The sequence below is a fragment of the Antedon bifida genome, chromosome 4 (assembly GCF_963402885.1).
Source record: "Antedon bifida chromosome 4, ecAntBifi1.1, whole genome shotgun sequence".
Taxonomy (NCBI): Eukaryota; Metazoa; Echinodermata; class Crinoidea; order Comatulida; family Antedonidae; genus Antedon; species Antedon bifida.
In genome coordinates, this window is record NC_136229.1 from 23,430,889 (window position 1) to 23,451,467 (window position 20,579).

Here is a 20,579-nt window from a genome sequence, read left to right on the forward strand (position 1 = left end):
GATCGTACTTTTTTCCTCCTCCTCACACACTTGGACTATTTAAAGGACGATAACATGTGTTGCCGTATGTTAGATGCGCATGATCTGTGCGGAACCGCCTATTGTTTTATCATTCACTCGGTAAATTCGGTAATTCATTTACAACTCTTAGAAATGTACAGACACGTATCGCTCGACGTAAGCTCATACAGGGAAGAATGTATGAGTTATTCACGAACGAGTTTACGAATTTTTAAATTTACGAATAACCTTTTGTACTGTGTATTTGGAGGATTTTCAGAGATGAGGGTGAGGTATTGGGCATGTCGCCCGAACCATAAAACCCCCCTGGCTACGGGCCTGGAACTAAAGGCAAAAGACATACGCAGTAGTATAGCTAAATATTAAAAAATATATTGAATGCATGGATTATTAATTTACCATGAAACATTTTTTTTAAACAGATTACGAAGTTTTAACTCATAACAATAATAATTACACGTTTTTATTGTGCTTGCAAACATGATCAAAGGCATCCGTTTTATTTTAAAACGAATTGAAATTTAGAGTTCGTTCTAAAAGAGAGGGTGCAACGAAAAATGAAATGGTTAGATAAGAAACTTTGATTTCATTTTAAAGTATAATGAATCCAAAAAAAAGATCTCGGATTTTTCTCTTTTTAACCTAAATAATGTCAAAATCATTACACAACACACATTTTTTTCTATATAAAGAATTCCGATACAAATCATGTGAATTCTATTTATCGTTATATTACACCACACACCCTTTTCACCTTTAAGTAATCTGGTTTTTTTTAAACATTCAATTCAAATCAAATAGATATTGTCAGCATTTTTATATTTCGTTAAATAACAAAAATACATTTTATCGCCACAAAGTCACGATCTTTCGATAGAAATCAAATCAAAGTATTTTAGATTTATTATATTTTCTGTACATATAACGCACCTTTATAACCCATTAAAGTGATCTTCGTGAACGTTCAAGATGTAATTGTAACATATCGGGCTTACTCACACACCTGTTCATCCATTATATATTTGAGATTTGGTAGGATCCAGGTGTAGCGATACCCCTGATGAAAATATGAACTTTCTCATATATTTCATTTTTTTACAGAATATTAAGAATTATGTGCAGCAGAATGATTTAACTTATAGTTTAGGTCTACTGTATACTAGCAGTCATTTGGTTCACCAGCAGAATCGCATAACTACAGCAGATACTGTGTTGATTCGACAAGTTCACAAATTTCGGCAAACTATACTCTCCCAATTTCTGCAAACTAGTTTTCTGCAGTTCCCCGAATTTGTCAACTGATCTACAAGTTCGAAAAATGTGGGCAAACTTCTGGCCCAACTTCTGCATTAAGTCTTTACACTAGCAAATTACCGATTTCTACACGTTTGCTAGAGTGTAGACTTATGAAAACTTCTGCAGTTTCCGAAGTTTATCAACTGGTCTAAAATAGCAAACTTTGGAAAACATTTCCTGACAAACTCGGAATTTGCTCGAGTTTGCAAACTTGTTTTCTGCAGTTTGCCGAAGTTTTCCAACTGGTTACACTAGAAAACTTTGGAAAACATTTCCTGACAAACTCGAAATTTGCTCGAGTATGCAAACTTGTTTTCTGCAGTTTTCAACTGTTCTACAATGGCAAACTTTGGAAACCCTTTTTCTCGGAGTTTGTAAAACAATGTTTTGTAAAGTGTGTTAACTCATGTCTAGTCTACACTTGAACACTTTTGTTTGGATATTCATGCAAACTCGAATTTGTAAAGAAAGGTTTTCCAGTTTTCCTAGACCAGTTGATAAACTTTAGCAATTTCTAGCGAACTTTAGTTTTCAAAGTTTAGTGTTCGAGTGTAGGAAGGTAGTCTAGAGGTAGACTAGGCTAACTAACGCGTGTTTATAATCAATTATTAGGCCAGTCGTCAATAAGGTGTAACATTTGTTGAATCAAATTTCAATTTATCATCTTTGAAAAAATGTTTATTTACCGATTAGCGATACGTAACCTTTCAAGGAGTTTTTTAAATAATGTCGTACACACTGCCAATTCTCTTCCACACCTGTTTCTTTAAGTAGGTACTTATCGTAATGATTTACACCTGGTATAAGGTAAACTTTATTATTAAAAACACTTTACATTTACTTTATACAATTTATTTTTATTTCGTTTGTAAATAATTAGCATTTCTGTTTTAGGTCTTTCTCTCTCATTATCTTTTTTTGGGGTAAAACTTGCACTGCTAATAAGAAAACCAATTTTCGTTATTTATTTTTTGTTTGTTCATGTTGTTTGGGACAAAAAATCCTAATTTTGTGAAATAAAATTAAGTTAACAAAGCTAGCAATGCTCCAAACGGCGCCCCGTAGTGACCAATCACATGAGCCTTGGTTGATAATCCGCCGCCGTACGTTTGTGCGCGTCTTTCAAATTATTTGTGGTGCGTGGGCACAGGGGTAATAAAAATAATGAATGTAATGTTAATGTCATTTTGCACTATGGTTAAAATATAAATAATTATTAGCCCATATAAATAACTAGGTGCAATACGTAAAATAAAATAACAAACTAAAAATGGAATTATATCATTATATTATTTTATTCATAACTCCCATCCATCCTTATATAAAAAAAATTCATATTGAAAATATATAATTTTTTTATTGAATTATATTATTATTTTATTATATTTCAACATTGGAAAGCACACAGATGAAAGTTAACAAAATCTAGAAACCAAGGAGAATGAAATACTGCACACGTATTTGTTTAGCATTTAAAAAATTCTATTAATACTTTTTTTCATTTATAAAATATATAAAACAAATATAATTATTATATATCATTATACTTTTTAAAAACGTATATCTACAACATGGACTCGCTCATTTAAAAATATAATAAAATGACTTAATTTATTTAATTTATTTAGTACATTAAGCATGATTCCCACTTGGACACAACAACAAAACAACGTCAACTGAATTGACCAATCGCAAGAAGGGACAGATCAATGATCAAGCATCTAGCAGGACCTAGCAGGAACCAAGCTTTGGTCTACTTGTTAATGATTTGTTCCTTTTGAAGTTGAGCTATTGTTGTGTCTTTATAATCTATAACTTCTTTTAGTACTTGTTCCGTATGTTGTCCTAGGAGTGGTGGTGCTATGCATTCATTGCTAGAATGTGAACTAAACTTTACCGCTGGACCTGTGGAAAGAATGACAACTTGTTGACTTGAAATTCTAGGTTTTCATCTTCATCGTCTTACAAACACCTTAACTTTTATCAAAGAACATAATACAAAAATGTCCATCAATTTTGTATTCAAAGCCGGATTCTATTATCCTATCTCTTATACAGAATAGAAAAGGCTTTACATAACCTTTCAAACATAATTAATTGACTCAAAATGGCGCCCATTGGCTCTATTCTATCTCATAGTGCCTTTTCAATTGTTACAACATGTTTTGGATTTTAAATATATATTTCTAAATATCCCTAATCAGGGAAAACGGAAACTGACTGCAGATAATGATTGAGTTCACTTTTTGGAAATGCTATCTCTACCTGATTTTGTCTTTGGTTTTTTAATTTATTAATTTTTTATGTATTGTACTGTATTTTTATGTATCTTTGAAGCAAAATAATGAAATGAACCCTAAAGCTTGGTTCCCACTAGGATGCAACACACAAGGAAACAGTAACTGCAATACAAGCAAGTTGACCAATCACAAGTGAGAGTTTGGATGATTCATCGCTTGTGATTGGTCAACTCGCTTAAGTAAGCTTAAGCCTCACCTGGTATTCTAATTCTACCAGCAACAGGATGGTCTACCTCTTGTATCATCCCGTTGTGAATAACCTGTGGATTGCTAAACGTTTCCTGCATGGAATTGACAGGTCCGTACGGAACACCCGAACCCTCAAATGCTTCCAGCCAATCTGACATCGTCTTTTCTAAAATTCTATTCATGAAAAAGTAAAAACATTACAAATCAACCCGGGACTGTAGTAGCCACCTGTGTAATTAGTTAGATCTCAATAGTTTCTTTTTTCCATTAAAAATGTTTTTTCTTTTTTTTTCACTTTTAAAAACTAGCAGTATCAATAGATGATTTGTGCTTTTTATATGCAAAATTACACAACCTAATCCAGTTGAAATTGCAGTCTATTGAGTGATACCTGTATTGTAGTGTCTATACAGGTAGGGATCTCATGAAATAGACATATGCCTACCTTTTAGTTATAGTAGCTACCAAGGACCGTCTATTTTTAACTCGATCTTTATTACTTGTATACCTCACATCTTTTGACAAATTCGTCATTCCTAAAACCTAAAAACAAAAAATAAAGTTGTTTATTCAAGAAGACTAAAGCACTGACAAAATCTTATCATTCAAACTAGTAGGGTATAAGTCTGTTATTAGAGTAGTATCAACGCAGTTCGCTTGAATTACTGTAAGCTCATCCCTGCTCTGTCTGTCCGTCTGTCTTTCCATCAGTTTATGTGTCTTCCAGTACCATTCTTATACACACATAATCAAACATGATGACCGAGTTGACCTTTACAACAGAAAACTGACCTTACAGACAGACGAGAACTGTTGATCGTTTCCGCCACCGACCACCAAGTAGCCATTGTCTGAAGTCTTGAAAGCCTATGAAAAGATAATTACAAATGAATAAATTTGAATTAAAACAATATCCGTAATTGATAATGATAAATACTAATGAACTGAATTTTATTTCTTTCTTTCTTTATTCTTTATACTGGGGATAGTTCAGTAGTAAACTACTGTTCTCACACAATGCCGTTTTGATGTGATAAAATGATATTGAGACACTGGAAAGGAGTCAAAAAAGACAGTTTAAGTGACTACATAGTGACAGTCACAGATGAAATGTTGTACAGGTATTGTGTCTATTAATCATTATCTCTTGATGATGATGCTGCTGATGTCATGATTAGTTATATTGAATGGTATCTTACTAATGCTGCCCCATTAACAAACCTGATAGGGTACAATACTTTCGTGACCTGTTCCCCATTTGTTAGCCTCTTTTCCAGCAATCAAATAATTACTCCCAATGTGAGATAATACAGCAACCTACGTACAAAAAATATTAGTTAATAGGCTACTAAGCCTGGTTCACACTAGATATTTGGTTCATATTGAACAATCATACCCAATCATGTAAACGCTTAATTTGTATTACTCCAATTGTGACCATTTTCTATAGCCCAGATGAATGAATTTGCTGTTCGCCTTGATTTTGAATAGAAACCAAAATTGTCAAACCCCGGTCCAAAAGGGGTCATTAATTGGAGGGTAGCATACTTACTTGAGTTGACAGTAAGTTGCAATCAATTTTCTGTCCTTTTCCTGTTTTTTGTCGTTGTAAAATGGCAGCCATTATTGCACCATGGGCATACAAGCCTGTTGCTATATCGGTCATAGCAACACCAACTCTTACTGGTTCCCCATCCTGTAAAAAGCAACAAGCATTATGCATACCCCAAGTTTGAAGGTCTATAAACTTGAGTGACAGTTTTAAGATCTGATCACATTAAACCCGGATTTTGATAAAAAAAATCATGAGAAATGGATGTAGTGTTTAAGAATTTAGAAATAGAATCGTTCATACTAACTCATTCGGGATTCTGTAAAAACCAAAATGTGATCGCAAAACGTAATGCAACCTGGAGATTTCTAAGGCCGCGCCACCAGACCGAAATATGATATAGTGAGAACATAACTTAAACCGTAGTGTTAATATGTACCTCATGACCAGTGATGTTAAGTAGTCCTCCCATTGCCGCGGCAACGACATCATACCCAGCCCTCTTAGCTAGAGGCCCATCAGATCCATATCCTATAACCAGAAGATAAGTAAATATCACAAATTTGAGTGAAACTTGTTTTTAATTTCATCAATGTCATAAATAGGCAAGGAATGAAATGAATTCTATTATTTATTACAAAAATTACAAAAATAGTTTATATTGTCGATGAGTAATAACCAAAAACAGAGAAGATATATTATGGATAGATATATTTCCCGAGTTATTGCTAATTTGAGTCCCTATTTATTGCTACTGTAAGCCTGGTAGTCGTTTTTATGCCCGGTCCCTCCTCCCTAAAAACCCAGTCACAATTTATTTATCCCAGTCCCTGTTTTAAGCCCATTTCTTATGTGTTTAGCCTATAGCCCCTATTTATTAGTAAGTTAAGCCAAGTCCCTATGTGTGTTTAGCGCAGTCTCTATTTATTAAGCCCATGGTTTCAAATAAAAGGTCTACCAGTATGAGCAATGTACCTGTGATTGAGCAGTAAATTAGTGAGGGCGCTATTTTCCTTAAATCTTCATAGCCTAGTTGCAGCTTATCTAGACCACCGGGTACAAAGTTTTCAATTAGAACATCACTTTTCTTTGCAATCTATCAACAAATACACAATATATAAATCTAACTCCTGATCATTTGACCTTATAGCATAGGTTTTTAACTTTTTATGTCCACTATTTCCTTGTTTGTATTGTTATTTATTGTTGCCATTCTTTCAAACCTCATTCTCCATTATTTTTTTGTTGTACCCAAAATGTTGTTGTAACTGTCAAACAGAACGCAGAAAATTCAAGGGGTTTTTGTTCGGAATACAGTAGGCGTGTTATATAAAACAAATAATGAAATTTGTTGAATGGAAAAATATTTTCAAGTTCATTCTTATGAAAATATTCTCCATATTCAACTCATAAACATCATTATATTTATACTATTACATGCCTGGGTGACATTCAATTCTTTTATATTGTTTCTCACCCAGTTAAATACATACTTCTCTTATGATATCCTTGCCTTTAGGTTGTTTTATATCGACTGCTATACTCTAAAAGCAAGAAAATAACTAACATATTATTAATCAATTGTATAGGATGCCATGTCAGACAGAGGGCAGTATTTCAGGTAATTGTTAAAATCGGAGGATGATAAACGCCACTGTATTAGATTGACACCAACCACACAATGGAAATAATAAATTGTTTCAGGATGTGGGATGTGATTTTAGACAGAGGGTTGTTGTCATCTCTAACTCTTTCTTAAAAGGTTTTATAGCTTACTCGTTTGTTTCGATTTACTGCCATAAAATAACAACTTTCACTCTTAACAAATGGTGGACCCCAACTTCTTGTATCGTCCCCACATCCTACACAAAGAAAAAATGATATTATCGAATATGGTATCAAAGGAATAAAATTACAGAAATTTACAATATATAATAACTGAATCTAAACCTCTAACTAAATACTCCACTCCTAAAAGTGTTCAGTAATGATTAGAAGAGTAAAAGATAACTGAAGAAAGAATATTCTATTGATATTTTAGGGGTGTTGAGTTCAAATACTGATTTCACACAATATAATATAGAAAGACCCTTTATTGTGATTTTTACCTGGTTTTTCAACTTTGATTACGTCAGCTCCCATATCTCCAAGTAACATTGTAGCGTATGGACCTGCAAGAACCCTAAAAACAGAATGTGATACTACTGCTCAGTGTGCTGTATGTAAATGTTCAGTTCAGATCTATAGTCTAGCCTAGCTAGGTATTTAAAATAATTGATAGGCCTAATTAATAATATTAATATATTAATATTAATTAATAACAGGTTGCTTACCTAGTCATATCGAGAACTCTGTAACCACATAATGGACGGAGGTGATTAACGGCGCTCATGGTATTAAAAAATGATAAAATAATGTTAAATTATGAGGGTTTTTAATTAATTTTATAGCCAAGAAACTTCGTGTGTGATCATTCGGAGTTACTGAGGCATAACGTGTGCACCGCCCTCTACAATTTTGAGATTGGACTTTTGATGCAAACAAAATCAGTGCGTTCTAAATTTAAATTTATAAATTAAGGCCGCTGCCTATCAATTAAAACAAGTTATTTGTGTTCTATCAAAGTAATCTAAAGATTGCCTTGTATTGGTTTTTTTTAAACAAATCCGAAAAGTGTAGGCATGAGGGGATTGTGATTCGATTCGAAACTTAGTATTAAGTACTGAGCTTGCCTAGGCTACACATGGAGTTATAAAATTAGTAAATAATTAGTAAGATCTAATTTTATAACTCCATGGGCTACACTATCAAACTTTATGTGACAAAAAAAATGTGATATTCCCAAATATGGTAGTGATATGCCCAAATATGGTAGTGATATGACATCATCATGTCCATTATATGGGCACATCACATTTTTTTGTCACATAAAGTTTGATAGTGTAGACAGAGTTAGACTTTATTGGTACCACCTAAATTTGTATATTGGCGCGCCTATGTTTTATTCCGATCTTGAAAAATTCGAAATATTCAATAAGAATCATGCCTTTTTTAGTAATGTTTGTTTTACATATAATATAAAAATTGTCACGACCTTTGATCTGGTTTATTTTTCATGTTTATAAAGTTTGAAAACGGATCTAAAATCCCGTTAATTTTTTAGTAATTCCTGTAGCATGTAGCCAGCCATTATATTATTTCGAATAAGTAGAAATTATTGTTTTTTAAAAATTTATTAGGCCTACTATCTTTAATGAGGGTGGCGTAATCCCGGTAAGGACCCTCGATAATACAAACATAAAATATAATTCAGAACAAAGTTAAGTATAAAATCTGTACATTAAAAGTCAAAATCGTTTAAAAAAAACTTAGATTAAATTAAAAGTATAAAAATGAGATGTGAACAGCATGCAACTGAGACTCATCTGGGATTAAGATTGAGAAAAGAAGTCAACGTTGTAACGCAATGTATAGTGACCTCCAGAACAAGGCCAGGGATGATGATAAATGGTTATTGGTCAATAGAATACTTGCGTTGCAAGAAGAGTCCTCCTGGCTATTAAGTTCTTGACCACCATGGCATCAGAGTATATTGCAATAAAAGGAAAAATGCATGGACAATTCTGAATCATCATAAAATCGTACGCCATTTGAATATATTGAGCTAAAATAAGATATTACATCCGAATAGTCGTCAGAAACGCACTGTAAAAAATTACTATGGGTTACCCTGCATTATAAAAAAATAAAAGAAGCGTCCCCGGGTGGGCTTGAACCACCAACCTTTCGGTTAACAGCCGAACGCGCTAACCGATTGCGCCACGGAGACATCTGGTAATAGGTTTATGATTTTAACAACATGTAGTATGCTTCAATTTTATTTTGTCAAATTTACTTATATTTTGCAATGTAGGAAACATAATATGTTGATAGATAATGGTCGCTGAAATTTAGCCATAGTATAGTGGATTTATTGTCATAGTACATGTATAAAATGATTAAAAGAACACCATATTTTATCCTCGTTCGTAAATATTATGTTTTCGTAGAACGAAATGTATTTATTGTTTTTTTTTTATTAAATAATATAGATCAATTAAACATTTTAACCACCTCTCTTTAATTTTCAATCAATGGGTTATATTTGTATAGCTTAAACTATGATTTCAATTTTTAAAATAATTAATTGATATACGACGGACGACGCGCGAGTGAATAAACACCACCACCACACAACCAGCTAGCCCCCCGGCCCAGCGAACGAAAAATGTGTGATGGCCAACGCTTCGGATAAATTTCGATGTCGCGTTTGGGCCTGTCGGTATTTGGGGACTTTGTAAATGTCTTTTCCTCCTACATGGCGCCTGGAAATCTAAAGTGTAACTTCATGGGAAAATCAGAGAACAAATCTACTTCAAACCAACTAGTGTCTCGTAAAAATAACGTGCGAAACAACTCATTAAATTCGGACATGGCGAACAAGCCCAACCACCATGTTTCAGACGCGATGGGCATCAACAACAACACCGCCAGCGAACCAAAAACTCTAGGCCTAGGCCTACCAATGATGGAAGCTGGCGGTGATGGTAGGATACGCTTTGATGATCTTGCAAATTGCGGAGATGCATCAGAATCCAAATTAGATTCACAAGTGACTCATCTTAAAGGACTCCTTATGCTTCATTTAGACCTTATTCAACAGCAACAAAAAGATTTGCAACAAAAAGAAAAAGAAGTAAAAAAATTACGAGATGAAAAAGAAACGGTAATTTATTTTTTTTCAATGAAGTTATTACGGGACCGGGCATACCACATAGACAGTAGGGTCAGGGCCCAGGCAGGCATGTAGAAAAGATGGACAAAATGTTTAAAATTTCCAAATTCCATCCATCCAAGTAACAGCATGCTGCCTAGGCTAGTTAGTAGTAGTTATTGTACAAAAGGTATTTACTAGATCTATTATTATGATGCCATTGTTACATATAATTGGTCACATTTAAAGATTCAAACAAAATGACCCTTGCACCCGATGATAAAGTAAAGACCAAAGGCAACGTATTCAGCAGCATCAAACACTTATTTTGTTCTTGCAGTTGTTATGTCGGCTACAACGTATGGAACGTCGAATGTCTCTAGCAAGTAAAAGTGCACCAATCAAAAATAAGAATTATCCAACCACACAAACGACTCCAGTAACACCAATAAAAACAGAAACGCCTTCAAAACGGTAGGAAAATACTGTGTAAATAATAGAATAATCAGTCCATAACAAGTTTTTCATGCATTGATTAATAAGTAAAATTGTTTAATAATAATAGATACCAAATTACCAATTAATTATTTATCTTTCTATTTTTTAATAGTGCCCTCTAGAGTTTGATGTAATTTTCAAAATGTTGTAGCTCCCTCTATAGTTTGGCTTTCTAAAATCCTGCAATTTCATTTTACCATTACCATATCTTTCTATTTTTTAATAGTGCCCTCTATAGTTTCATATCATTTTCAAAATGTCTTTTATAATAATAATGGGCTTATATAGCGCATTGAGTGCATTTTAATAATAATAGTATTTAGTCTGTCAAAATAGATTTCATTTTAGCAGTCAAAAGGTCTTTAGTGCGCCTTGGATCCGCCCCTAAATCTACATAATATTTTAAAACTTTTACAGGAAGGCTACAAGTACGCCACATACATCTAAAAAAACTTTACTAGATACATTAGACACAAAAACATACAGATGTGGTTCACCTTCAAAAATAACTAAGGACGGAAGTTCAATACCTGCAAAAAGGCGATATAGACGGTTTAAAAAATACAAAGAACTCGGTGAGGATAAATTCCATCGGACGAAAGTCCTGTACCCCTCTCTGAGAGATCTTAGAATTCATGATGAGGAGGACGATGACCTTCCTGTGGATTCGGCATATGTAATAGGTATACTATGATTTATTATTTTTTAATTAGTAATATAAATTATATTTTATTTAAGTGCCTGAATGTGGAGAGGAAGATATAGAAAATGAATGTAAAAATAGTTGTCCTGACCAAGACTTGAACTCTCCTGTTATATTTGAAGATACTCTTCCTTTAGACCACTAATAGTGCTTTTTTGTGGATTGGATAGAATCTGCAGACACAGCTACAATAATAACCCTGATAAAATGGTTTATCAAGGTAATAACTCATGTTCACCAAGAAAATGTTTTCTGTGTTTGTAAAAACAACATTTTACGGTTTATCTATGTTTTTTTTCATCAGTACCAACATGGAGAGTGTCACATTCTAATACATCGTTAGATGATTCAAATTCCGGTGAAATAGAGGTACAGTAGTATGAAACAATGCTGATATTATTGTATGTCAACTTAACAGTGGAGGTCCACTCTACAGCTCTGTCTACACTATCAAACTTTATGTTACAAAAAATGTGATGTGCCCATATATGGACATGATGATGTCATATTACTACTATATTTAAGCATATCACTGCCATATTTGGGCACATCACACTAGATTGATAGTGTAGGCAGAGTTTTAATGGAATCTTTCTGGCTGTTACCCCAGTGTACTTGTTTATCTCAGCCACTATCATCATGGACAGAAGATTGAGCGCTATTTTGTGCCATCTCAAAAACAAAGTGACCTTTAAGCTCTGTCTACACTATCAAACTAGTTTGACAAAATAAATATGGTAGTGATATGTCCAAATATGGTAGTGATGACATCATTTCCACATCACATTTTTTTGTCACATAAAGTTTGATAGTGTAGACAGAGCTTTAAGAGATATGAAAATTGTTATATGTCTGGTGCATTTGAGGCAGTTTACGTATGAAGCATATTATAGATATGAATGCATTATGTGTAATGATTAGCCAACAGAATTTCAAAACAAATAGTAGTGTTTGCCTAGCACTATTAAATTTAATATTTTTTGTTCATTTTATAGAAAACAGACGACCACACAGTAGAAATGCGTCACCAAAAAATGGAAATGGATGAGAAGAAAAGAAAAAAGTGGGATGTACAAAGAATTAGACAAATACGAGAACATGAACGTCTGGAGATGAAACAGTTAGAACGTGAAATTGCCCACCGAGAAGACGTTATTGAAACATTTGAACCAGATATAGATGATAGTAAGTGATCTAGAAATACATTTATTGGAATATGCTTAATATGTTATTAGGAAGATTTTCCAATGATCTGGACTTGGTGATGTAAGCGTGCACAAACCTAATTGCATGCAGGTCCAGAAATTTATAAAGAATAAATCAAAGCAATCAACAGTACACTGAGCTTGACTTGTCAAGATAGGAACTCGTAACAGTCTTTTGATCTTATGTCTGGCTGCGACAAATACCAACAGTACTACTATGCACATATTCTATGCTGCGCTGTGTGTGTTAAGGGGCTTGGAACTGATCATGTTGCAGCCACAGATTAACCCTTTGATCTCTGGAGCTCAGCATCCTGTTGTTAGATTGCCTTGGTCACATTCAGTGATGTTTAAAAGACTTGCATTGCATTGTTGAGCCAGCTTTAAATTAAATACTAAGGGAAATATCTCACTTATGTGTGATGTCAATACAGAGTCCTCACAAAATGAAATGGTTAATATGTCAACTGACCCTCATTCACTTTTAATTACTGTATTGTCAATTGGAATGTAGATTTCAAGATTTTTTTATTTCAATTTTTTTTTTTCAGTGTTGAGAATTGAAGTGTGTGATACTGTTCCAGTCTCGGCATTTGGAATGCTTGTGCCTACAATATCAGAAAGGTATGTAATGTGAAATACATTTTGAATGCAGTTTGAGTATAATCATACATTTTGTATCTAGGACTGCGATGAAATATACTCAAAAAGAAGTCTCCTCTTTGGTCTGCAAAAGTAATCTCGAAAAGAAGCCCATCTCGAAATGAAGCCCACTTGGCTCTTTTTCAAGATTTAATTTAAGTTGTCTAAATGTGTTATCAAGCGCCTTAAGTATCATTGGTTTTATTTGTGCGATACAAATTATTATTATTTAAGTATATTACTATCAATAAAGAAAAATTGATGAAAGATTGCTGAATCTCAATGGATATAGAAATAAAATATGTAAAAAACTAAATGAAAACATAAAAATGAAATTGCCAAAAAGAAATTGCATTTCACTAACTCCTTTCTCATAAATAATGTCATAGTTATTTACAATTTTTTTTTCAAAGTGAATTTTCACTCCCTTGGTACACACCAGAGCCAAAAGGTGAGGACCAACAACGGAGAAGAACACGAAGTCGAGCCATCCGGAAGTAGTAATGACCTGTGACCTCATGACATGGGATTCGGATTACAATGGAAGAACCCAGAGATAGGATTCTTGTGAGCTATGTTTTAATGAATGGGTGTTATCTGGAATATGTTGTCACACAACATCATTATACACAAGTTAATCAGTTGGTTATTCATGCATTCAACAATGTGATGTCAAGATTACAGTATATTAATTTAGTATCCAATTCCAAAATCACACGGAAAAAAATCGTCACAAAATTGATTTATAGGATAAAGATGAGGGCGCTAGATTCAACCGGTTACACACTACATTAAAGTCATCTTTTTTTGCATATAGCAGTGCTCAAGCTGTTGTTTGTGTCTATGGGTAGCCCAGGAGTATAAACTGGTACCAGTATGAACTGGAACTAATTGTAGGAACTCAGAATAATCTCCATTTGGCATGAGAAATTTACCAATAAATTGAAAATGAACAATTTAATTTTAAAACAAAAACGTAAAACATTATTTTACAATCAAACATTCCATTAAAATTATTAACATGTTTTTTAAATGTTTCACTTTCAAATATCACTTTTGGCCAGAAATCATTATTGCACACACATTAATATATTTATGAATTACTTAAATTGAGTTTACACACACAGACAATCACATGTTTACATAGTCCCAGGTATAGGATACAGACCTCCTGTCCTGCTAAGTTGGTTGTGAAATGTAGATGCCCATAATGTGTAAAATCAATCACATCTACACTGATCCTATTACTATTGATAATAGTTTGCCCAAGGCAATCTAACAACAGGACACTGAGCTTGCCTTTTCAAGATAGGAACAGCCCTTTTGTCTGGCTGCGACAAATACCACAGTACTGTACTATGTACTCTGCACAGTGTCTGTTAATGGGCGTGGAACTGATTGTCGCAGCCACAGATAAACACTTTGAGCTCCGGAGCTCAGCATCCTGTTGTTAGGTTGCCATTGGTGTAAAGATTCTAAATGGAATGTATGAGAAGTAGAGCATATTCTTTCTTATCTAAACTTTACAGACGATGCTTTTTTTCCTATTTTTTTAAATGTTTTCCTTTTTTTATCCTACTGAATGTGTAGTTTTCATATCTTATTTCAGTATTTTAAATTTAATTTTTGTCTGTAAAGACATATTGGCTTCATGGACCAATTATCAGTGGGTAGATAAGCAACTTATTCAGGTAAATTACTAAGCCTGAATATGGCCCTAAGAGAACCCAATAGATTTTATTTTATTGTATCAATTTTATTTCATTTGAATTGAATTATTAGACGATTGAGAGAAAAATTCCAAATCAATGTGATTTTCATTAAAATGAATTTAAATAATATTCAAAGAATAAAGGATATAACCTTTATATATTTATTGTTTAAAAAAAAGAGAATTTCTTGCAGGTAAATTATGACCAAATAATAAAATAAAATTGTTCTAAGTGAATTGTAATTAAATTAATATTATGAGGAAATTCCCTTAAAATTATTTTGTTAAAATTGAATCCTGTATCTATTATATAGAAAATGAAGAAAGTTGACTATAATGTTGACTTGGTTTACCCAACTTAATAAATTGTTTGTTTAAACTGATTTATTTTACTCAAGACAAGAGACTGGATGCTTGAATCCCACACTGATTAAGCCTAGAAGTTCTGCTTTTTAGTATGAAAAGGCGACTCTAGATTTGTCAAAATATTCAGATGACTCTTATTGAATAGCTTGTAGAGCCAAAGTTTACCAAACGTCTCGGAATAGGTGGCTGATATAAAACTATGTTAACACCGAGTGCAAGGCCAGTGGTCACATTCAAACGAAATCTTCCATTATTAAACACCACACCCATTTTCAGTATTTATTACCGACGCCCCAGACTGAAATCATGGCTACATGTGAACATAGCTGTGTGTACGTAAATCTATAACCATTATACACTGGTGGTGCATAAGAAATGAAGTAAAAACAAACATGGTTAAATATTAAATAAATGATGCAAATAATACAAATTTATTATGGTATTATAACCAATATAAAGTATATTTTCTATATTTTTGATTAAAAATAATGTTAATATTTTTGGTCCTAGTAAGTGTAATATTTGAATTAAGGTAAACAAATATTTGACATAGTAGACTCCACCCTCTGCCTTTATTTTTTTGGCCGGGTATGTATACCATCTAAAAGTTGGTAAAACTCTATTTATTTATTGAATTTTTTTTTTTTTCAGTTTATCTTTTATCTTATTTATTTTACTTTTGTGTACTTAATTTCTACTTTATATTCAAAAGTATGTCAGTAAAATGTTTTTATTTTTTTTCACCATGTTCCTTGGCACTAAGTTCAGACAGTGTTCATTATCTCACAACACTAGTATTTTTTGTGCTCTGAATTTTGACATGACTGTAGCTTGTACTATGAACAAGTTGTACAGTGTCATTACTTTTTCCCAGACTTTGTTGAAGCTAGTAAGATGCTTTAAAAATGTAAGCTGCTTCGTTGGCTTGTATTGTTAATAAAACAATTAGACTTGCATTCCTTGTACAGTATAAATAAAGATCATCAGTTGATATAACATATTTGAGTCATATTTATTCTGTACCTAGATTTGAACTCGTCACTTTGTCGAGCTAGTTATCCGCACGACAATATGACACACGTCATACATTAGATTATTGCGCACAGAAAAATATGCCATTATGACCTACCTGAAGAAAATAAAATGTTGTTAGTGTGCTCTCTATTTTAGAGTATAAAGTATATACAGTATACACAATAAATACTGTACATACGACATACAGTGTAGCATAGGTGAAATTATGGGCCTGCCTTTAGATGAGTGCGGTCTCTTTATGGAAGATATTGCACTGCATATACTGCCTTAAAACCACATTTATTATGACTAGGACTACAAAAGTCAATTTATGAACAAATTTTATTAAAATTGCTTGGCTCTTTTATGGGTGAAACATTTATATAGGCCTAAATTAAAGATGTATTGTCCCTTTGTCAAATTCCAAAAAAAAAAAAAAAAGATTTCGAAAAAAAGTGGGTCATTTTGAAGTATCATAATAGTTATTAACTTTCACCAAAAATTAGTCCAAAAAAAAATCATTTAACTGAAATACAGACGTTTTTTGGTTTAAAAAATAACTTTGACTACCAGTCAAAGTTTTCGATCAAAACATATCTCATAATGCAACGCGCTTGTTTGGCTACTCTGTATGCATAATCATACTTCTTTGCGATCTGTATGAAAACACCTTCTGAACTGTGACCAGTTGTAAACAATCCTAATTAGCATCATGCATAATGAATACTCATGGTTTGAAATCGTTGTTTACTTTCGCTCGCGACGATTTTACTTATACTGTACTTATTTGAATAAATGCCTCAGGGTGTTTATTGTTCAGGAGGATTTTTAGTTTTTTTGGGTGTAATATGGCAACATGTATAATCAAGATATGGTAAATTGTTTATATCATGTTGTTCGGGGAGTTCATTCAAATTAGGTTATATGGGGGGTGGGGCATTCATTCAAAACAGGAGTTTGTTTGAATAAATATGGTAGGTATTTTGGATTGCTTATTAACTTCAATAAGAAATAAACTTTATATTATACAAATTTTTTTTATTGAAATCTTTTCTTTACAGTTTTTCATAAATGCAGATACTTCATTCAACTTCCCTAGTTTTGTAGCTGTTTAAAAAAAAAGTGCTAGCATAATTTTATTTCAGTCAATGTTCTATTAATGATCAACGACTGATTATAGTGTAATACTTTTCAATATGGATAACAAAAAATAATGTAAATATAAGGAGACTTATGGGGCTGGACCTCTAGGGCTAAATATTGAATGACAGGGTGGAGATGAATCAGTACCTGATCAACCCCCTTAATTAGAAAATCAGCTAAACAGTTAGTTCATGGAGGTTCTCGGTGGTTAGTTGTTATACAATTACTGCAGTAATCCTATAATACTGTGGTAATAGCAGTAAATTATATACAAATCATGCCATAGATAATACAAATGTATAACAAGAATTGTTTAAACTGATTGTTATCACAAATAAATAAATAAGATTGTCAGAAAGTTAGTTTGCAACTCGTCCGCTTTCTTTTTGGTGTGCGTATATGTTCATTTGTTTCCTCCAGTCTGTTGTTGGTATACTTCTATGACGTCATCATCTTCCATTTCAAGCTGGTGATAGAACAACATAGAACAATTATTTATATAAATTCAAAGGCAAATTACTGAAAATAATGACAATGCTGTGGAAGTGGCTGGATCTCAATTGAGATATAAAATAAAATAAGCAAAAAGCTAAATCAAAACGATAAAGTAAAACAGCCAGAAAAAGTAGCAGAGCTTTTGGGCAACACTAGCTCTTCATCAGTGCAAGTGCTATTTATATAAACTGTATATACAATTATTACAACTATTTATATATATACAATAATAACAACGCAATTTCTCACATCTTTTGCTGTTTGATCGTCGCTAATTCGTTGTCCATCAAAGAGGAAACGCAATGTTGGTATTGGAACCCCCTAAAAGTAAAAAAACAAAACAAAGAAGTTAAGTCTTCAATTCACATAGTTAATATAGTATTAGTATATTGTACAATATGCGATTTCATGGCTCAGTTCTTCTATACTTACAATTCTTGAACAATATGATTCTTTGAGTTTTTTCATTGTCGTTGTCATTTTTACTTTGAAATGTACCTCACTGTTATCCTGTAGACATACAATATAAAAACAGCAGATTCAAATTAAATTGAATCAGCATCAAATTATTAGAAAGACATATTTAATAAATATCAATACTGTATTTATTCAAATAAACACCCCAAGGATTTTCTTTTTTTCATTTGTTTTTAGGGGTGGGGGAAGAGTTTATTTGAGGGAGGCGTTTATTCATAACGATGAACATTATAGGGAAGTGGGGGGGGGGGGGGGAGATATTATTCTAAACGATGTTCTTTTAAATAAATACGGTTAATTAAAAGTTTGCTTATTTTCACCTGTGATGTAACTTTAAGTGTAATGTATTCACTGTTGTTAGTGCCTGTTGTGTTGCTTGTGGTTGTCGTAGTAGTTGTTGAGTTCTCTTCATTAGTTTCAGATTGGTTTGTCTGTATGCAAATTCAAAAATAGATATCACATAGATAGACATATTGATAGGTCTATTTTATTCTAATTAATTGATTAAAATGTGCTAAAATAGAATTTAGAAATAACATTTAACAAACAATGAACAATTGTTCTAGGTCTTAATACTTCAGTTCAGTAAAATGTATGAATATATATATAAAAGGAGTTTTGTAGGTTAAGGGTCTAGGGTCATCACTCCAGAACTGAGCCTCATCAAGACATGAGAGACATCGTTAGGTCTCCCTCAAACATCTGCCGCACACAACCATTGATTGCACGCAGTGTTTATCATGCCACAGCATGGCCTAGCATTTTGACACAATAAGCATTTAAAGCATGCCTAAAACAAGCTGATATTTACAAACGTATTGAATTATAAGATAAAAGTACGCAAGAGATTACCTGTGGTTCACTGGTATTGTCTGACATGATGATTTGAAATAAATATTACCGGATCTATGTAGGCCTACCTCTCAAACAACATAAAACAAAATCCTTGGTGGTTGTTGTGTGTATGAATGAACTATGACCCAACATGTTGATGCAACGATGTTCAACGAAGCAGAGAATATCGCGCCAAAACATAATACGCATGCTCACTGGTAAAGCGTGTTTCCCACTAGCGACGCAACGCAAGGACGTAACGCAACGCAAGTGAACTGACCAATCACAAGCGATGGCTTATTCGCTTGTGATTGCTAACTGTCTATAACTTCGCTTGTCATTGGTTAAAACGCTTGCGTTGCGTTTACGTCCTTGCGTTACGTTCTAGTGGGAACCAAGCTTTAAGCGTGGTTCCCACTTGCGACGCAACACAAGGACGTAACGCAACGCAAGTGAATTGACCAATCACAAGCGATGGCTTATTCGCTTGTGATTGCTAACTGTCTATAACTTCGCTTGTCATTGGTTAAAACGCTTGCGTTGCGTTTACGTCCTTGCGTTACGTTCTAGTGGGAACCAAGCTTTAATACAGTTTCGAAAGCGCAACATTTATTTAGAAAATCCTGAAATTGAGCTGGAATGTAATTATTTATTTATTTTCAAACTCTATTTTATCTTTTATTATTTATCTTTTTAGTTTTTTGTAAAGACGGTGGCTGGTGTCATTTTATAGATTGAAATAAATAAATACAAATACTGTAAATAGATCTGTACTATAATAATTATAGGTAATTTTGATAAATCATTGATAAATATTTATCCATATTATAACTTAATCCGACTAGGCAGAAGAGTGATTTTGATTGACAACTCGGAACTTAGAACGAGACTCACATTGGATTATAAATGAATGATGACAAACAAGAGGTTGTTGCTTAGAAACTAGTGAATATAATAAATGTATGGGCTTTCGAGTGGACTCCTCTTTTACACCAATTATATAAAGTGTTATTTAAATATGAAAAATGAAGATTAATTAAATCAGACTTTGAATAGGTTATTTTATAGTTTTAATATAATAAAGTTTATCCCTTCCGTAAAAAAACAAATAGTGTTTTCTCATATAAATGATAAAATAAATGGTCAAATTCAGCCAAAGATTGGCTGCAAATTTGACTATTATTTGCTTTAAATTATCAATGTTTTCAGTTAAATACATTTTTTTTCGATTCAATATTTGTGGATAACTATTATATGTGACATTAAAATGACATATTCAACAAAAAAATGTTAATTATTTTTTCAGGCGGACAGTATCAAATAAAACATGATAAAAAGCGTCCCACCAATCAGCTGATGGGTCAGTGACGTGTTTTGCGT

General features: G+C 32.9%; 3 protein-coding genes, 1 long non-coding RNA gene and 1 other non-coding gene across 5 annotated transcripts in view; 2 read left to right on the forward strand and 3 right to left on the reverse strand.

The window, feature by feature from the left end:
- Positions 1 to 2,727: 2,727 nt before the first annotated feature.
- Positions 2,728 to 7,836, reverse strand: LOC144841051 (succinyl-CoA:glutarate CoA-transferase-like). Its single transcript, XM_078697221.1, has 12 exons — positions 7,692 to 7,836; positions 7,467 to 7,540; positions 7,135 to 7,220; positions 6,852 to 6,902; positions 6,334 to 6,454; positions 5,798 to 5,889; positions 5,359 to 5,502; positions 5,028 to 5,123; positions 4,599 to 4,673; positions 4,252 to 4,349; positions 3,814 to 3,980; positions 2,728 to 3,222 (listed from the first exon to the last, which is right to left on the reverse strand). The coding sequence occupies exons 1-12, from the start codon at positions 7,748 to 7,750 to the stop codon at positions 3,071 to 3,073; spliced, it is 1,215 nt and encodes a 404-aa protein (XP_078553347.1). The 5' UTR covers positions 7,751 to 7,836; the 3' UTR covers positions 2,728 to 3,070.
- Positions 7,837 to 9,113: 1,277 nt separating this feature from the next.
- Trnan-guu (transfer RNA asparagine (anticodon GUU)) lies at positions 9,114 to 9,187 on the reverse strand. The gene has a single exon. It is a non-coding gene; the product is annotated as a tRNA-Asn (tRNA).
- A 429-nt stretch (positions 9,188 to 9,616) lies between these two features.
- LOC144841049 (male-specific lethal 1 homolog) lies at positions 9,617 to 16,213 on the forward strand. The gene is made up of 7 exons (XM_078697214.1): positions 9,617 to 10,123; positions 10,452 to 10,585; positions 11,027 to 11,292; positions 11,617 to 11,681; positions 12,308 to 12,497; positions 13,069 to 13,141; positions 13,573 to 16,213. Exons 1-7 carry the CDS (start codon positions 9,659 to 9,661, stop codon positions 13,658 to 13,660), a joined length of 1,281 nt encoding a protein of 426 aa, XP_078553340.1. The 5' UTR covers positions 9,617 to 9,658; the 3' UTR covers positions 13,661 to 16,213.
- Positions 16,214 to 17,267: 1,054 nt separating this feature from the next.
- On the reverse strand, positions 17,268 to 19,348 carry LOC144841069 (small ubiquitin-related modifier-like). The gene is made up of 5 exons (XM_078697248.1): positions 19,218 to 19,348; positions 18,686 to 18,796; positions 18,321 to 18,398; positions 18,138 to 18,209; positions 17,268 to 17,859 (listed from the first exon to the last, which is right to left on the reverse strand). Exons 1-5 carry the CDS (start codon positions 19,242 to 19,244, stop codon positions 17,797 to 17,799), a joined length of 351 nt encoding a protein of 116 aa, XP_078553374.1. The 5' UTR covers positions 19,245 to 19,348; the 3' UTR covers positions 17,268 to 17,796.
- Positions 19,349 to 19,435: 87 nt separating this feature from the next.
- Positions 19,436 to 20,579, forward strand: part of LOC144841071 (uncharacterized) — an 83,385-nt gene continuing 82,241 nt past the window's right edge. Inside the window, exon 1 of the long non-coding RNA XR_013611986.1 lies at positions 19,436 to 19,606. This is a non-coding gene — a long non-coding RNA (uncharacterized LOC144841071). The remainder of the gene's footprint in view (positions 19,607 to 20,579) is intronic.

Bases quoted from the DNA above. Each gene is read 5' to 3' on its own strand.
- LOC144841051 (XM_078697221.1), bottom strand. From the start codon at position 7,750: ATGAGCGCCGTTAATCACCTCCGTCCATTATGTGGTTACAGAGTTCTC. The intron at 5,124-5,358 runs GTAAGTATGCTA...TTTTGTACGTAG, and splicing joins GCAACTTACTGTCAACTCAA to GTTGCTGTATTATCTCACAT. The intron at 4,350-4,598 runs GTCAGTTTTCTG...TTTTGTTTTTAG, and splicing joins AGTTCTCGTCTGTCTGTAAG to GTTTTAGGAATGACGAATTT.
- LOC144841049 (XM_078697214.1), top strand. From the start codon at position 9,659: ATGTCGCGTTTGGGCCTGTCGGTATTTGGGGACTTTGTAAATGTCTTT. The intron at 11,682-12,307 runs GTACAGTAGTAT...TTCATTTTATAG, and splicing joins CAAATTCCGGTGAAATAGAG to AAAACAGACGACCACACAGT. The intron at 13,142-13,572 runs GTATGTAATGTG...TTTTTTTCAAAG, and splicing joins GTGCCTACAATATCAGAAAG to TGAATTTTCACTCCCTTGGT.
- LOC144841069 (XM_078697248.1), bottom strand. From the start codon at position 19,244: ATGTCAGACAATACCAGTGAACCACAG. The intron at 18,399-18,685 runs GTGAAAATAAGC...GTATGTCTACAG, and splicing joins CACTTAAAGTTACATCACAG to GATAACAGTGAGGTACATTT. The intron at 17,860-18,137 runs GTGAGAAATTGC...TTCTATCACCAG, and splicing joins ACGATCAAACAGCAAAAGAT to CTTGAAATGGAAGATGATGA.